This window comes from Pteropus alecto, unplaced genomic scaffold (genome assembly GCF_000325575.1).
Source record: "Pteropus alecto unplaced genomic scaffold, ASM32557v1 scaffold94, whole genome shotgun sequence".
Lineage (NCBI taxonomy): Eukaryota > Metazoa > Chordata > Mammalia > Chiroptera > Pteropodidae > Pteropus > Pteropus alecto.
In genome coordinates, this window is record NW_006437736.1 from 4,919,567 (window position 1) to 4,936,430 (window position 16,864).

The following is a 16,864-nucleotide window of genomic DNA, read 5'->3' on the forward strand; positions in this document are numbered from 1 at the left end:
TGGGGCGGGGAGGAGGGATGCGGGGGTGGGAGGAGGACTCTTCCTTCTGAAGTTCCCATTCCCAAAAAGCCTGCTTTCTGGTTGTGGCATCACCTCTGGTCCATCCACCCTTCCACTCTCCCCATTCATCAGCCCTTATGGGTGTCCCACCCACCCCTCTCTAACAAGTGCCTTGCAGTCAGCATTTTAGCAATGCTTGCTGGTCACACTTCTCCCTCTCTATCCCTGGATGATCTCACCCATCTGCTTTCCCTTTCCTGGTTTTTCTTCCACTGAGCCCTTCCCCAGGAAACTCTAACTGTGTATTGATGGACAACCAATGGGACTGTGTGATGTGTAACCACAGCAAGGCCTTCAATACACTGGGTCTTCTGCCATCAGGTATTCATCACAGAGACTCTGTTGAATCTTTTCAATAACCCTTAAACCACCAAATAATTCTATACCATTTACCGAGGTACAGCAAGGCATAAGGCCAAGCGTAATCCTAGGTACTGAATCTACTGTACCAATAACCGTCACAACCCTTGAGCGATTACTTAACTGCTCTATGCCTCATCTCCTCATTTGTAAAATGAAAGAGCATTACTGTCTCCATCAGCATCATGGGTACGGAATGAGATAATGTACATGAAGTGCGAGAAATCACTACATGGCACATAATCCTCAATCAAGAGGAGCTTCTAACTGAGAATGACGATGATAAGGACAAAGACGGTTACCCTGCACAGTTATTACTATTCCAATTTTACAGATAGGAATATTAAGGACACAAGGTCACACAGCTAGTAAATGGTAGCAGGAAGTTTAAATGCAGGTCTCTCTGCTTCCAAAATGCATGCTTTTCCAATGCTACTTCCACCCCGTCCTTCTCACCCTGTCTGCTACTTCACAGAGGAGCTACGAGTCCATCGGACACCCTCAAGTTTGTAACAAGGAGCAGAAAGAGCTCAGCTGATACAGGTGCTGTAGACTTGGGAAATTAATAAAGGATTCCAAGAAAACACAAGATTAAAGATCCATAATTTCATTTTTAAAAGACAGAGCTTCAATGTTTTATGTGAATTCATTCCAAGGTATTTTTCTCTACAGCTGCCACCTTCTATAACAATAAAACTGCTTTGTCGAGAATAGGAACTTAATGAAATGTCACTTTACAAGTTTTAAGTGAAAGAAGCTTTTTAATTATCTTGCTTAAATTGAGTGGCTATGATCTTTCATTTTTAACGGCAAACATTAAATTTGAGTCACAGTGTTTAATACTGTTTCTTATTTGAAACAGATGTCTAATATCCTTATAAATACTGCTTAAAATTTTAAATCAATTTGAAATTACATAAAAATTGACCTACATGGAGAGCATGCTTCGTTTCTGCCTATCCATTCTGGGGACAGTATCCCAATTTTAATTGAGTGTGGAAACCACTACTCTCCCACTCTTTGGCCATGTGGTCAGGTGGAGCTAATGGCACTGATTGGCTCCAGCAGTGGGCACGTGACCTAGGCCTGGCCAATGAGAAGCTCATGTACCCTTGGCCCCTTGACTAAATGAGAGAGAGGCACATGACCCCATGTCCTGGCCAGGGAGAGCCTAGCCCTGGGACTGTTAATCAAACCACAGGAAAAGGGAAGCCCTTTTCCACAGGAAATATTAAGCTGATCTCCATCACCACTTGGGGAAAGTTGCTTAAGAATGGAGCCAAAAAACAGGAAGGCAGAGATGGAAGTTTCTTCCTGTCCTTCGATCACCTGGATCCAGCTGTGACTAAGGCCAGACCCCTGAAGCTTTTCCGTTACACATGCCAATAAATTCCTTTTTGTTTGTTTGTTTAGGCCAGTTTAAGTTGGGCTTCTGCCATTTCCAACCAAAAATATCCCAACACAACCTATTTGTGCCAAAGAGCTAAGATCATTCACTAAAAAAAAAAGCATAGCTGATTTTTGCAGGTTTGTGAGAGCAGCCAAATGTCATCACGTTGAATTCACTTCTGTTTTGTTCTGCATGTTACTGCACTGTGATTTAATTTTAAAAAGACAGAGGGAAAAAAAAAAAGGCTCACTCCTTGATGTGCATGTGAGTCTGTCTTAAGGCAATTAAATTTCTATTTATCTTCACTGTGCTTGATCTCAGATTTCTAAAGTTAACTTTCTAACTTTTTAATCATTGTTGCCTGTTCTAAGATCTACTTCCATCAATTATTTTCTCCTTCGCTACTGATAACCTCCTCCCAAAACCACCCTAAGCTTTTCTTACTGGTTCCTACCCTTTAGCCTGTAAGTACACCTAAGTCTCCTCCACACAAAAATTAAATCAAAAAAGAGAAAGAGATTACAATATACAAAATCATACACACAGGCAATCAGGCAGAAGTAATCAGAAAAAAAATTTTTTAAAAAGTATAAAATATTAAAGATGCTTGTCTCTGGTAGTAGGAATAGCTGACTTTATCTTTCTTGAAAAAAATACTTTTCTGTACTTTTGATATTTTCTTGGTCTTGCTTTTATAACAGAAATATATATATTTTTAAAATAACTTCTTCTTTCAGCCACCAACGTCTTTCCATCCTTTACTGCAGACATTAAATAAAGACCACGCACACTTCCTTGCTCCTTGCTCACTTCCACTTGGACTCAATTATTACACCACGCGACTGAAAATATAGCCCCCCACGCCCACCCCAGGTGACCAGTGTGGCCATCACAGCACAGCCAATGGCTTCTCTTCTCCCTTTAGCCCATTTGATAATCCTCTATGGCTTATCGGCCATCCCTTCCCTTGGCTCAAGTTTGAAACTGGAACATTATCCTCAGATTTTCCTTTCCTTTGCTTCCCCATTCAGTGGTTCAACAAATCTTCTCAATTATACGTACAAGTGCACCCTGAACATCACCTCCTCTCCTTTCCCACTGCCCCTGTCTGCCGTCTGACCCTCTGGTGGCCTCACTCTACTCCTCCTCCATGCCCCCACCTCTCCATCTCACATAGGGCCCTGCCTTGGAAGAGTTAACACCCTACGGCTCAAACATAATCAGTTAATTCCCAGACCTTAACATTTCTGATGGCTCTTAAATGCAAGCAAAATCACCTACGAGTTCTGGCCTGGCATCCAGTGGAGAGATCCAGAAAAAAATTCTTCTCCCAAAGAATAAGATATAAGCCCAGAAAAATAGATAAAATTTTACAAACAAGATTGGGGAAAAAGGCCAATCCTGGCAGAGGGAACAGCAAAAAAACAAGGAACCAAGACGGAAAGCATGAAGTCGGTCTGGGCCCCTGCGAGAGACCTCACTGAGCCGGCCGCCAGCTCACCTCTCAGGCCCTGGCCTCTCTCACCAGGCAGCGTGCCCTTCCACCTCTTGCAGAGTCAGTCGGCTAAAGGCCGAAACATAGGTGACCTTCCTGTTCCCAAAGGGTTCTGGGTTCGAGCCGGTGGACAATGGAGAATAACTGAAAGATTTTGAACAGAGGTCTCCTAAAAGGTCAGCAGAGTGTTTGAGGAAATTAATCTGGCAACGACAGACAGAAATAGAAGGGAGAGAAGGAAGGAGGGACCGAGACACTGCAATGTACGAATAAGGTAAGGATGCTGAACTCGTCGTGGCTACACGTGTTCGTAATAAACTCAAACGGTGCCACCAGGAGTTTGGAGAAATCTATACCGCTTCTTTTGTACCTGAAGTCCCATATAAAATGCACATTTAACTTCCAAAAGACTTTACGTTCCCATTATGGTCTTCTCTGAATTCTTCCTTATAATAAAAATGTCTGACTCTATTTTTGATGTTTAACCGCTGACAGCTTTCAAGTCCCACCACTCTCCTTTTGCCCCACGTCTGTGCAAGCTGATAAAAAAGCTAGAGAACCTCTGCCTTTGTGCTGGTAGAAGATCAAACCATTCAAACCTCTGCCCATGCTTAGGAGCCCTCGTCTCTGCCCAAGTTCCAACTCCAATATGAACCAAAGCCACCGGCCCCTTCTTCACTCAAGCTGATGGACCAGTTTGGGCGCCTCCTCTGCTTGTCCCAGAAAGCCTCATTACGTGAGTGATCAATCTTTTCAAACTCTCTTGGGGTGTGTGTGTGTGTGTGTGTGTCTGTGGCACCATCAGTCTTGACACCGAATCAGTTTGGGGTGAGTGAGGCAGAAGTTGATCCCACGTCCACGGAGTAACCACAAATGCACTTAAATAGTGACCTACTGCAAAGTCCTTACTATACCTAGATTGGAGGTAGGGAGATGCAGAGAAGGGGCATATGGAAATACTGAAAGACTCTGTGAGCTCCAGAAACTTCTCATAGAGAGAGGGCCCTTTATTAAATGTCCTGTGGTCTAAAGATGAACTCAATATTGACTGGCTATGCTGCGTGGTCAGACATTCACTCAAATATCTAGTTATCAACTTTAAAACAACTGACTGTGTATTTAGTAAAGACTTAGCTCCAGCCTCTCCCTATTGGCTAACTGTAAGACACTGCCCAGTCACAGGAGCTACGTGCTTAATTCTCTCATAGTCCCTTGCTCTTACCTAGAAGAAATTGGTAGAGGTTGGGGCAGAAACACAAATATTTCCCTTTCTTAACATTCCGAGTTAAGAGGATAGGGCAACTGAAAGGCTAAAATGAAAAATCACAAATAACATCATTCTTCAAATAGCACTTTAGTCTTAAACCAAATGATAATCTTGATTTGTGCTTAGTACAGAAAGTATTTCCATGTCTTTTCAGCCATACCTACATATAGCTAAAGGTCATAATCATGAAAAATAGTGTCTTCCTCAGAAAGAGTTTAGAAAATCATAATATTAAGTACTCACACATCTTTAGCTGCTCCTGTAGGGCCTAGGGGGAAAAAAAAGGAGAGATAAGTTTGTATTAGTGGATAGCTACAAAAAGTTTAAGGCCAATTCCCAACTAAAATAATATTCCAGAAGAGGCAAATTGAGAATACGGTTTTTTAATAAGATTATTTCAAAAAAGAAAAAAGGCAACATAACCGTAAATTCCAGATCTTAAATTTAGAAAGTATTGGTTCTGAAAGAGATTTTACAGATCACCTAATCCAACCTCCTCGTTTTACAGATAATGAAACTGATGGATTTGAGAAATATTTTCTTCTCTAAGCCACACCTCTTCTATGCTGGTGTCCACATGGCATTGTTACAAGTTACACTCTGCCCTGGTCACAAAGTAAAGCGAAGTCACAAAACGAAACGGAGGTGATGTCCTAAATGAATTAGGAAGTGTCGAGAACACCAGCCTAGCTCTAAAAGGAGTTACATACATTAATAATTCTGCTTCTAGTTGCTATTGAACTCTCTTATTTCTGCTCCCACCGCATACCAGAAACAACCCATCTCTTTTGGAAACCATTTCTATCACTGATCGCAGATTCTCCACCTACCACACATTCCCATCCCCACTCTCCCTCTTCCAAATATCCTTATCTAGTGACCTAGTACTTGGTTCCAACTTTACTACATACATGGCATTAAATGTCCTTTAACCTCGTTAAAACCTCGCTTTTCTCGTGTGTCAAATAAGGGTAATAGGAGAACCTTTCTCAAAGGTTATTGTGAAGATTTTTTTTTTTTAATGTGTAAACACAGCACAAAGTCTGGCACATAAAAATAGCTAAATTATTATTAACAGTCACATTTAACTTAATATCTCCATACCTATGATGGAAATTAAAATAACCTCTGCATGAGTCACAGAAAAGCGAAAATAAAGGAAGATGTCCTAGAAAGTAAGCAAGTAAGTTTGCAGGAAAAGTTATTGTCAAGGTTGCAAGAACTACACCCCAGTGATACTAATTCAGGATCTGTGATGCTGCAAATTCAAAGCAGAGCGTAAAGATAATCAAGACTGTTTCAAAGAAATACTTTCAAGGCTTTGCCCAAACCTGAATTTTATAGCAAACTTAGCTCCTTTCTTCAGGGAAGAGTAATATTTCTGTGCCACAACCATCATTGAAATTATATAAATAAAAACTGCTTTGGAATCTGAGATCACAAAACCGAAAAATCTTAAAATTAAAAAAAAAAAGTCTTGACACAATACACTGCCAACAGTGTAGTATTCTGATAGGAAAAAAATAAACAAAGGATTAGTGCCACCGAAAACCCGCGGCGATGAATATCTTACTTCAGAGTCAAAACAAGCATGAGAATCTGGAAGAAAGTCTAGAATAAAAATAATACCCTCATTTTCTAATTTTTATTTTCACAGAGAAGGACAGGGAATGTTTTGGTGTTTTGAGAGATGGGGGGACCAAAAGTGTCAGAAACCTGTGTTCTGTGAAGTCGAACAGAGAGAACAGATTACAATGTGGACCATGAATCCATTTAGAGATGACAGACCATCTAGTACAAGCCACAGGCAGAGCAGAGAGACAGAAGCCGTCCCGCTCCAGGGATGGAGCAGGGTGCTATGCAAAGGATGCCATGGAATTGGAGGGCAAAAAACCTAAGTCCTTGTTCCAGTATTTGTCTAAGTCAATAAATCACTTCGCTTCCATTTCTAACACTGGGCTGATAAAGGCAGCTGAGAAGACAAAGCACAATAATGTGTGTGAAATTAGTTTCAAAACAGCACCATGTTATCCAATCAGTACTTAATTTTAAGGTCACCAGGAGCCCTCTAGCCACTTCACCTTGATTGCGCCAGCTGCACGCACCCAGTTCGATTCACCATCTAACATCCTGGCAAGCCCAAGGCAGATACCTGGTGTTGTCTTCCAGAAGGAAGTCAGAGATCATTTTTCTCAAATGTCCCTCATTTAAAGGGCACATCTCTTTAATAATTGCGATGGTGAAGATGGCAAAGAAGTCCAAAACACTACATCAAGTAGATACGTATGATTGTAGTATATGCTCCATTTTTTTTTTAAGGGCAGAAAATGTGCATCTTCGAAGCAAGGTAACATGGCATTAATGATACGTTTATAAACCCAAGGCAGCACACAACTTCTCAGAGTTAAAAAAAAAAAATTGTAATTGTTGGAAACCCTGGGCAAAACTATCAGAATATCTAGGTATATAAAATGTGAAAGTTCTCTTCATTCTTTGAAAGTATAAAATCATAAAATTATTAGAAGAAAATTATCATTACTCCCACTGCAACATTTTAATCACGCTTTACCTATATATTGATTATAATTCACCAGACAGATGTCTCTACTCTAATTTATGCAAAAAATACTTTAACTAGAACTATTCAGATAGTGGCAAAATCCTATTTGCATTAAAGTGTGTTTATGGTTCATGTGATCTGTCATTTATTAAACAAGCATAGTGGTGTGTCTAATTCTTTCCAGGCCGGGGGATAGAGCAATCATCCCTGTTAGCAACACTTCATTTCCTGCCAAAATGACTCCTTATTGTTTAAATATAGCCTTGGTGCATTATTATAATGGCCTTAAGAGAAATAGAGATGAGGGAAGGTAACAATGTTTCTTGTGGAATAGAAGTACCACAAAACATATGGAAAGTTAGAATTTCTGTAGGTCAAAAGATTTAATGACTGTTTTCCAACTGTATAAATGGTCATTTTAAATATCTTCCTAAAAAACAGAAAGGGGGGAGGGGAGGCTTGCTTTCAGGAAAGTATAGTATGCACTTCTAGTGACAAAAAGTAACTGTAAATGGTTACCGTACACAAGGAAGAACATTTCCTTCTGAAAGTAACTGTTTAACACTTAAACATTGATTGTTCACAATATCACTTCATTTCACAGTGCTTGTGTATACCTTTTACTTTATGCACTTCAAAAGATTTTAATATTTTATTCATGAGTCTCAAGGCCAAAGTCTCAGTTACTTAAAAATGCATAGCAAATCCAATGTATTCAAACATTCAATAAACTTAATCTGGTATTGTGGATTCATACCAAGATAGTTGGTCTTTGTCCCTTCCTGGCACAGAGCTGCTAAAAAGCTTGGAATTTCCTCAGTGATAAAGATGATAGGAGCCTTCTAATGAGGTGCCTCTTGGCAGGACCCTAGCTAGCTTTAGGATGGCGGCTGGTCACCAGAAAAGCCAACCCTTGATTAGAAGCGTGGAACTTTCAGCCCCACTCCCCAACCTCCAGGGAGGCAAGAGGGACAGGAGGTGGAGTTAATCACCAATGGCCAAAGATTTAGTTAACCATGCCTGCATAACGAGATTTCCATGAAACCCCTAAATGATGGGGTTCGAAGAGCTTCCCAGTTGACAAGCACATCCATGTGCCAGGAGAGTGGTGTGCCCAACCGCACGGGAACAGATGCACTCAAGATGCAGACACCTCCCTACGTGTCTCTCCATCTGGCTGTCCACCTGTGCCCTTTTAAATAAACCAGTAAGTTTAAACCGGTAAGTAACATGCCTTCCTGAGTTCTGTGATCCATAGAGAATTATTAAATTTGAGAAAGGGGGCTGTGGGAACCCCCAAATTTGTAGCAAAGATATAAATGCAAGAAACCTGGGAACTCGATACTTGCAACTGGTGTCTGAAGCAAGGTCCTCTTGTGGGACTGAGTCTTCAACCAGTGGTGACTGACATTAACTCCAAGTAGTATGGGAATTCAGTTTAATATCAGGCACCCGTCTGATGTCGCAGAATTGGAGAACTGGATGGTGCCAGGAGGAAAAAAATATTCAGATATTCTTCACGTTTTATAACATGTTTTATAAAAATTTGGTATCCTAATAAGTAACTGAGGCTCTGAAAAACCCTGAAGTGCTTAATGAGTCATACTAAGATTAAATTGTGCTGTATTTAGTTTAAGAAATAATTATTTACACTCCAGGTATAGAGTTTTTTAACAACATTTTCTTCTTTTCTAATTTTGTCCCATTCCTGGACGACGGCAGAAAAACCACCTGTTTTAGTTTCCTCTGGTTGCTGTAACAAATCACCATAAATTGGGTGGCTTAAAACAACAGAAATATGTGTTCTCCAAGCTGTGGAGGCCAGAAGTGCACATCAAGGTGTCAGCAGGTCCAACCACACTCCCTAGAGGCTCCAGGGATGAACCCGCCCACGCCTCTCTCGGCATCTGGCGAGCGTCCCTTGGCACCTTTTGATTTGTACCGCTTCCCTCTCTGTATCTCTGTCTTTTGTTTCCTTTTTATTATTATTAAGTTATTGGGGTAATGTTGGTTAATACAATTATATAATTTTCAGGTGTACATTATGATTTAACATCTATATGTTCTATTGTGTAATTATCACCCAAAGTCCAGTTTTCTTCAGCTACCATATATTTGCTCCCCTTTACTCCGTCTACCTCCCCCCTCCTCCCCCACCCCATTACTAACCACTACTCGATAGCCCTCTGGTAACCACTAGTCTATTGTGCATGTCCATGAGTCTCTGTTTGTTTGTCCTGTTCATTTGTTGCTTTTAGGTTTATATCCCACATATAAATGACATCATGTGATTTTCAACTTTTTCTGTCTGGCTGATTTCGCTTAGCATGATTATCTCGAGGTTCATCCATATTATCGCAAATGGCAATTTTTCATCTCTTCTTATGGCTGAGTAATATTCCGTTGTATATATGTACCACAGTTTCTTTAGCCAATCATCTATCGTAGGACATTTCGGTTGCTTCCATGTCCTGGCCACTGTGAATAATGCTGCTATGAACATCAGTGTGCACATATCTTTTTGGATATGGGTTTTCAAGTCTTTGGGGTAAATACCCAGGAGAGGGACTGCTGGATCATATGGTAGATCCATTCTTAGTTTTCTGAGGAACCTCCATACCATTTTCCATAGTGGCTGTACCAATGTGCAGTCCCACCAACAGTGTATGAGGGTTCCTTTTACTCCGCATCCTCTCCAACATTGGTTATTACTTGCCCTGTTGATTATAGCTATCCTAATGGGTTTGTTTCTTGTAAGGACACTTATTATTGAATTCAGAGCCTACCCAGATAATCTAAAATAATCTCCTCAGAATCCTTAACTTAATTATATCTGCAAAGGCCTCTTTTTCCCAAATAACATTTACACATTCCAGAAATTAGGACATGGACATAACCTTTTAGAGATCACCATTCGACATTTTCTTATCCTTGTCCACCCCGGCCCTCTAAAAACAGAAATGCTCTTTTGAAAAGAAATATATAGCAAAATTAATATCTGAGGGAGAATTAAATTTTATGTATCATCTATTCCACAAACTCAGACAAAATTTTATTCCTAATGAACGATAAAGTAAGCCAGTTGAAAAGTATCACATCGGTTCAGTAATTTTAAGTAGATATACATATAATATCTGGGTTCCTACTGAGAGGTGTTTCCGTGCATCTAAGCAGTCTTATGAGTTCAGTGGAGTGAGCCATACTTCCTAGTATGATTTTAATATTTTTCAGATTCATATATTTATTGTTATGAGTTCCTCACACATGCCAAATCCTAATATAAAAAAATTTACCTATTTTAAGAAAAGGTCATGTACATTTTTACATTTAAAAGTCTATTAATGACTTTTTTCATCACTACTTTATATGCACTTTATAGAGTTTATGTAATATACTGGAAATAGTCACACAAGTAAATGAATTGCTAAAATATATGTTAAATCATATTTCTTTTTTCAGGCTGAGTGGTGATTATTTAAACACACACACTAAAAAAACAATTATATACATAAAGAATTTCTAAAAAGTACTCAAGATTTACAAATCACTCTTCTTTATGCTTAAGTAATCAGAAACAAATCATTACAGCTCTTATGGGAAATAACAAAAATATGCAGGAATGTTTTTCTCTTTATTTGCTTTACTTAACGGCTCCTCTGAGAACTGCATAAGCATAACGACGGAAAAATAAACAAAATTCTCTTTGATTTTGACAGCTTGCTATGTCTCCTCTGACCCACAACAGTTATAAAATTTTGTCAGAGTCTTAGTTTGGCTCAAAGAAATAGAACAATAGCTTTTCAGTTCATCCAAAACAATGTTTGTTTTTCAAGAAGCCAACAAAAGACACAGATTCATAAGTCACCTCTTTAATAATGGAGAAAAAAAATCAGGTCAGTGTGTCCTAGAAATACAAAATTACGTTAATGAATGTGGAAGGTCTTGCAGAAAATCTCTTTGCTTACAGATTTTCATTCTTGAGTAGCTACACCTTAGGTGGGTGAAAATTAATAAACAAAGGCAGCCACATAAGTATACAGACCTAAGGTAATGAAACGCATTGACATTTAGCCACTATTCTCTAAGCCATGTCTACATTGAGCTATAAGCAGCTCATGGTAGAACCGAATAATACACTTAGGTCACCATCACGAAGCATTCACGTGGTTGCAAGGTCAATTCTGGGGAGCTGGAACAAGTGAGGTTCCTGATTCTGTCCCACCGGTGGTGATGCCTGAGCAAAGGTATTTCCACAACCCCTGTCATTCGCCATCACTTCGAACACGGTGCAGCCAAGGAGGTACTGATCACCTGCATCTGCCTCCCTTCCCTTCAGAGGGAGTAGCATCTTCTTGCGATTACCAAGGCTTTAACAGTTTGGGTTCATTTTCACTTCTCACCCCTTCCTCCCTCACATACAGTCCATCCTCAGCCTGGCTGTCGTCCAGGGGGCTCTGACCTCAATGCCTCCAACATTCCGGCAGCCTTCATTCATGCCACCCTACATGCTCATTCTTTCCTTCTACACAAGTTATGACTGTCTTTCCCTATATTAATAATAAGTAACATATTGAATACTTACAATATACAAAGCACTGTTTTAAGCACTTTACATACATTTCCTCAGTTGATCTTGAGTAGGTTCTATAATTACTCCCCCAACTTACAGGAAACTAAGGTACAGCCAGTTTAAGCAAGTTGCCCAAGGTCATACAGCTGACAAATGACAAAAGCAGGACTCCAACTGGAGCCTTTGGGCCTTGGAGCCCACTCTCAACTCGGCTGCTTTTCTCCCACTCCCCCACTCCAATCATGACCATTCTCACCTCCTTCTCAACACGCCGGAACCAACTATTAAAGCCAGTCAGGCCAGACTTCTCACTGCCCGGAAATGCACGAAGAACATGTCTGTTCCCTGGAATTTCATACGGCACTAAAAATGCCCTCCTTCCGTTTTCTGATTGTCCAAATCTTACCTATTCTTCAAAGTGAAATCAGATCCCACTTCTTCAAGCAGGCTTTCCTCCTGCTTGAGATTTTACTTCCTTCTCTCAATTGCTATGTCAGTCACAGTGTGTCCACACAATTTAGGACTTAATTTTATACCATCTTTGTTTCTAAAACACACTCATTTGCTCAATGAAAAAGTTTTCCGAGGGCCAAAAAATTCCACTGAAAGTTTGGATATTGGTCTAGACGCTGAGGGTACCGCAATGAGCAAGATGCATGAGGCTCTTATGAGATCTACATGTGGGGGAGGGGAACAAAACAGACACTAAATAAACAAAATAACAGCTCTCCAACAGCGTTTCAAATAGAGAGAAAGTAAGAGTGGGTTCAGTATGTTTAAAAAACAGAAGGATGGTGGGGCTGGGGCCTAAGTGAGCCAAGTAGCACAAGATACTAATGATTTGTTGATGATATCAACAAAATTTTACCTTATTTACCCCATTATTAGGCCTAGACGAAAGCCAAGCATAGTGGCGGCATTTCAGTACTACCAAAGCATTTGTAGATGTATTAAGCCTAGACCACACAGCTACATCAAAAGAAGAAGATGCAATGATCTGTCTAACTGAGGATGAGGAGATAACTAATCTAAATAATTGGACCCGAAAGAATTATTTTAACTCCCTGGGTACACTGATAAAATAAGATAAATAATTAGTAAACTCTTCCTCCTTGGACTACTGTTATAGAAACAGCAGAAGAACCCTGAGAGAAACATTCTAATAATAAAATGCCCAAAAGGTAAGGTCAGATAGTTGGCAGTTACACAACTCTGGGAGAAAACTAGAATTAACCAATTGAACTATCGTGAGCTGAATACTTCTGAAATAATTCTGCTGCTGCAAATAATTTCTACAGCCTTAGTTGGCCTTGAAATAGGCTACTGTAGATATTTGGGACCATTCAAACTTTTAAGTTTTCTGGTCTACATTACAGACTCACTTAACCATCTATGCGTATGACTGTATAAGAGGGAATGACTGACCTGTCACATGCAGATCATTAGCTCAAATGCCGGCTTACTCATTCCAATGCCTAGTTAGGGACTATGTTCAAAAGAAAAACAAAAGGATAGAGAATTTGATTGCTGAGACAGAGAGGTGGGGGTGGGGGACAGAGAGCAAAAGCTTCCTACCTTATATTAAATGTAACCCTTTAAAAATGGACTATTTAATCCAGATGGTTCTCTGTAGTTTAGAGTCTAGACTTTAGACTATGCAGGAAAAATGTACTGAATTGTCACTGAATGGAAAATACAAGATGTCCTCCTACTATAGCTCTTGGTTGGGAAAAATCAAATTCCTACAACGAGAGTGATTTTACTAAAACATTAAAATGCAGAAAGTTCTTGGTTCTCGTGATCCCATCTAAATTGATAGCTCAACTCCTCCCGGAAGCATTCCCCGATTAAACTATATTATTTAACATCTCCTGGGCATGTGGATGTTCAATGTATATTCTATTTATTTTGCTTTGCAATGGTCCTCATGTGGTTAATCTTCCTACCTAGATTATCAACTACTCAAGAGCAAGAAAGTTTGATTTCACTCTACAACCATCCATTGCTGGCTGCCCTGACCCCTGCCCTAAATTCCTAGGAGAGCACAGCACTCCACACATGTTTTTAAGTTCATGGTTAGAAATCTCCTGTAAAGGAAATCTAACCTGAATGATCTGGGGCCTGACCAACTGAGAGGCTGATTCCTTCTGGCCGTTTGACCATTTCACTGCATATCAATTTCTCCTCCACATATATGACATATGGAATCAAATTCACTCAAATACACTACTAAATACCAATGTGTCATATTAACTAGTTCCACCAGATAAAAACCAAGAAAGGCAGTTATCCAGATAATTAGGGGAAAGGAAAAACAATTATCTGGTTTTACCTGCATGATTTAGGGAGTAAAGCTGGGCTTATAATGGAGACTTCAAGTTTGGGGGCATTATCACAAAGTGCCAATGCATTCTTTAAAAGTGGATTTGCCATGCATGTTCTTCAAGAAAAATATTCAGGGACAGTCATTTCACTTTCAACATGGTGATATTCCACTACTCTATAATTATTTCAGCACAGAGAGCTTTCACTCTGGAACTCAAAACAGTGAAATGAAATGCCTACAATAATGCAACCAGCACAGTGCCAAAGTCAAGCTTAAGTCTCACTCTCCAGGCTCAAGATAGCATCCTTCCCAACATCTTTCTTTTTTTTTTCCCTCCCCCTGAAAATCTTAAGTGCAGCTATAGAATTGTACGACCTCTGGGACACTTCAGAAGTTGCGCATTGTAAGTACCTGACGCCCAGGGACACCATCCATTTAATGCATTTCCTTGTGTTTGAGTTCAGTACCATAAGTTTGCAGCTTGGTTGACGGCATATTTGATGCCAATTTCAAAGTTCCCAATTGAAAGAAATGTGAGCACCTTTGCACTCTGATTTATTTTCCTTAACCTTCCATCTCTTATCCTGATGCATTTCCTTTCTGAAACTGAATCCTACCATGAGCTACGAGAAAATTTCAAAATAATGATGACCAAATCCCCAAGCTAGCCAGCTGGACTCACCAGCGGGGAAATGTTGGGGAGAATTACTTCTCAAAGACAAGGGCAGATCCTGCAAAGAGGTAATGAAATAACTCCCTGCTCGTGATGTTTTCTTCTCCTTAATGTTTTACAGTCTGCACGCGCTATCTTGCTTTCCTCTGAACATAGAGTAATTTTTAGCAAAGAGCAAGCGAGAGAACAAGATGCTCTTGCATGAGCTGTCCTTCATAAACAAAAATGAGGCTACTTATCAAGAAGACATGAGCTTCGAGTGGTTTTTCAACATAACTATCTCTTTATGTAATAAGGGATGTGCTCCTAAAAGAGAAAAAAGAGATCAACCAAATATTTGTAAGGAGAATATTTTCCCATTTCCTTACATTACCATTTCAGAGGGACTTCATCATCATTCTGATTTTAGCAATGTTACTCCTCCCTCCATCCCCAAACCTGACAAGTAGTTCATTAATAAATAAAAATGGAAATGAATTAAACCAGCTCAACTTTAAAGGAAATCCGTTATGAATCCTTCCTATGATTTTTTTTATGTGGATAATTGTCCTTGAACTTTTGTAAAGTAGAGTGCACACGCGGTAGATCGCACAGGGCCTCAGGGCACGTTAGATTGAAAGATGTAATTCACGGTGTGCGATGTGGCCTTGACATTGTTCCAGGTTTCCATGCGGAGCTCTCCAGCTACTCTCAGGTGAGAATCCTGTTCTTGTCCTCCTTAGCAGAAGACACTAACTAACCTGTGTTACTGTTACATGACTAGAAAAGATTTATTCCCCGGTGACTCTCTGCATCACATAAGGATGAGAATTTAATTCAAGATGATAAAGATTATCTGTAAGGGATGAACTTTTCAATGAATCATTACTTGAGTTCATTCTAAGACTAGAATCTCAAATGTTTTAGTGCCTTCTCTTAAACTATTCCATATGTGTGGTCACGGGCAGCCACAGAGGAAAAACGAACCTGGCCAATTAACTGAGCATATTTCCATATCTGATCCCATTATGTGAACATGAAAATAAACTTTAAAATAAATAAACAAATAAAGCTTGAATTTTAAACTGCATCTTCCACCAACGTCTGGGTTAAGGGAAGTGACAGGCCCAAGGTCACAAAGTCATTGGCAGGGCATCCACTCCAGTCTAGGAAATACTGCAGCATCAGACCACTGTTAATACATTTGCTGGTTGGGATAGGAAGTGGCACCTGATTGATCTCAGCTGGAGGAATAAAAGACACTAAAATAGGTCAGCAGATTATTACTCAAAACAGACTCAGACTCTTAAATCAGGAGGAACTAGCTGGGTTAATGAGAAAGGGTGAATTGTAGAATAAGTCACTTGATACAAAGCCTGGGGGACCGGGGGAATCTAGAAGACCTCGCCTGACAATCAACGAAACGAAGTGGTGTAAAAGAAGTTTCAAAACGTTTTTATTTCTTAATGAAAAATACAAGATCGGATCACTGCTAATATTAAAACTCTATCACACATATCTAACGCTTCCTTTATACTGCAGCCTCTCAGAGAAATCCTACGAACAGCCCAGCAGGTCTAAAGCATCAAGACCGACTCGGATGAATATTTAGAGCCCTGTTTGCAGTTCTCAACCGCAATCAATCCCCGCAACATCCCCACCAAAAAAACTCCTGAACTGCTCTGCTGCACTTTTCCAGGGGCAGCTTCTGGGTTCCGAGGGGCTGGGGACGAGGCCTGGGGGAGGGGGGCCGAGTGTGCAAGCGGAGGGCTCGGACTCGGGACCACTGGTAACGACCCTCCCCCAGGAGGACGCCAGCCTCCCAGCCGCGGGGGATCCCCGAGGCCAGTCCTCCCCGCGGTCCCCCGCACGATCGCCCTGCAGGCTCTCCTCGTCCAGGTGTGACCGCCCCCGCGCGGGGGAAATACCCCGCTTTCGGTCGTTCCAAAAGCCGGCGAACTGCTTCTGTCCGGGAAATGCGGACACGGGGAGAGGGGCTGCACGCCCTCCCTCCCCAGATCCCCGCACCCCTCCTTCCCGCCGCCTCCCTGCCGGCCTCGCTCGCTCCGCAGACCTCCCCGCGCCCCCGGCCGCCCGTCGCACTCACCTCGGCCCGCGCCCGCGCTGGTGGCGGTGGAGTTCCCGCAGCCCATCGCGCCGCTGGCGGGGGAAGCCGCGCTTGGC

The 16,864-nt window shown here is 40.9% G+C and overlaps 1 protein-coding gene across 1 annotated transcript in view; it reads right to left on the reverse strand.

The window, feature by feature from the left end:
- CUNH12orf75 (chromosome unknown C12orf75 homolog) overlaps positions 1-16,858 on the reverse strand; it is a 30,551-nt gene extending 13,693 nt beyond the window's left edge. Inside the window, exons 1-2 of the mRNA XM_006914519.3 lie at positions 16,788-16,858; positions 4,816-4,840 (exon numbers count right to left, since the gene is read on the reverse strand). Of these exons, the coding sequence (XP_006914581.1) occupies positions 4,816-4,840; positions 16,788-16,833 (71 nt within the window). The 5' untranslated portion in view covers positions 16,834-16,858. The remainder of the gene's footprint in view (positions 1-4,815; positions 4,841-16,787) is intronic.
- Between the last annotated feature and the right edge of the window lie 6 nt (positions 16,859-16,864).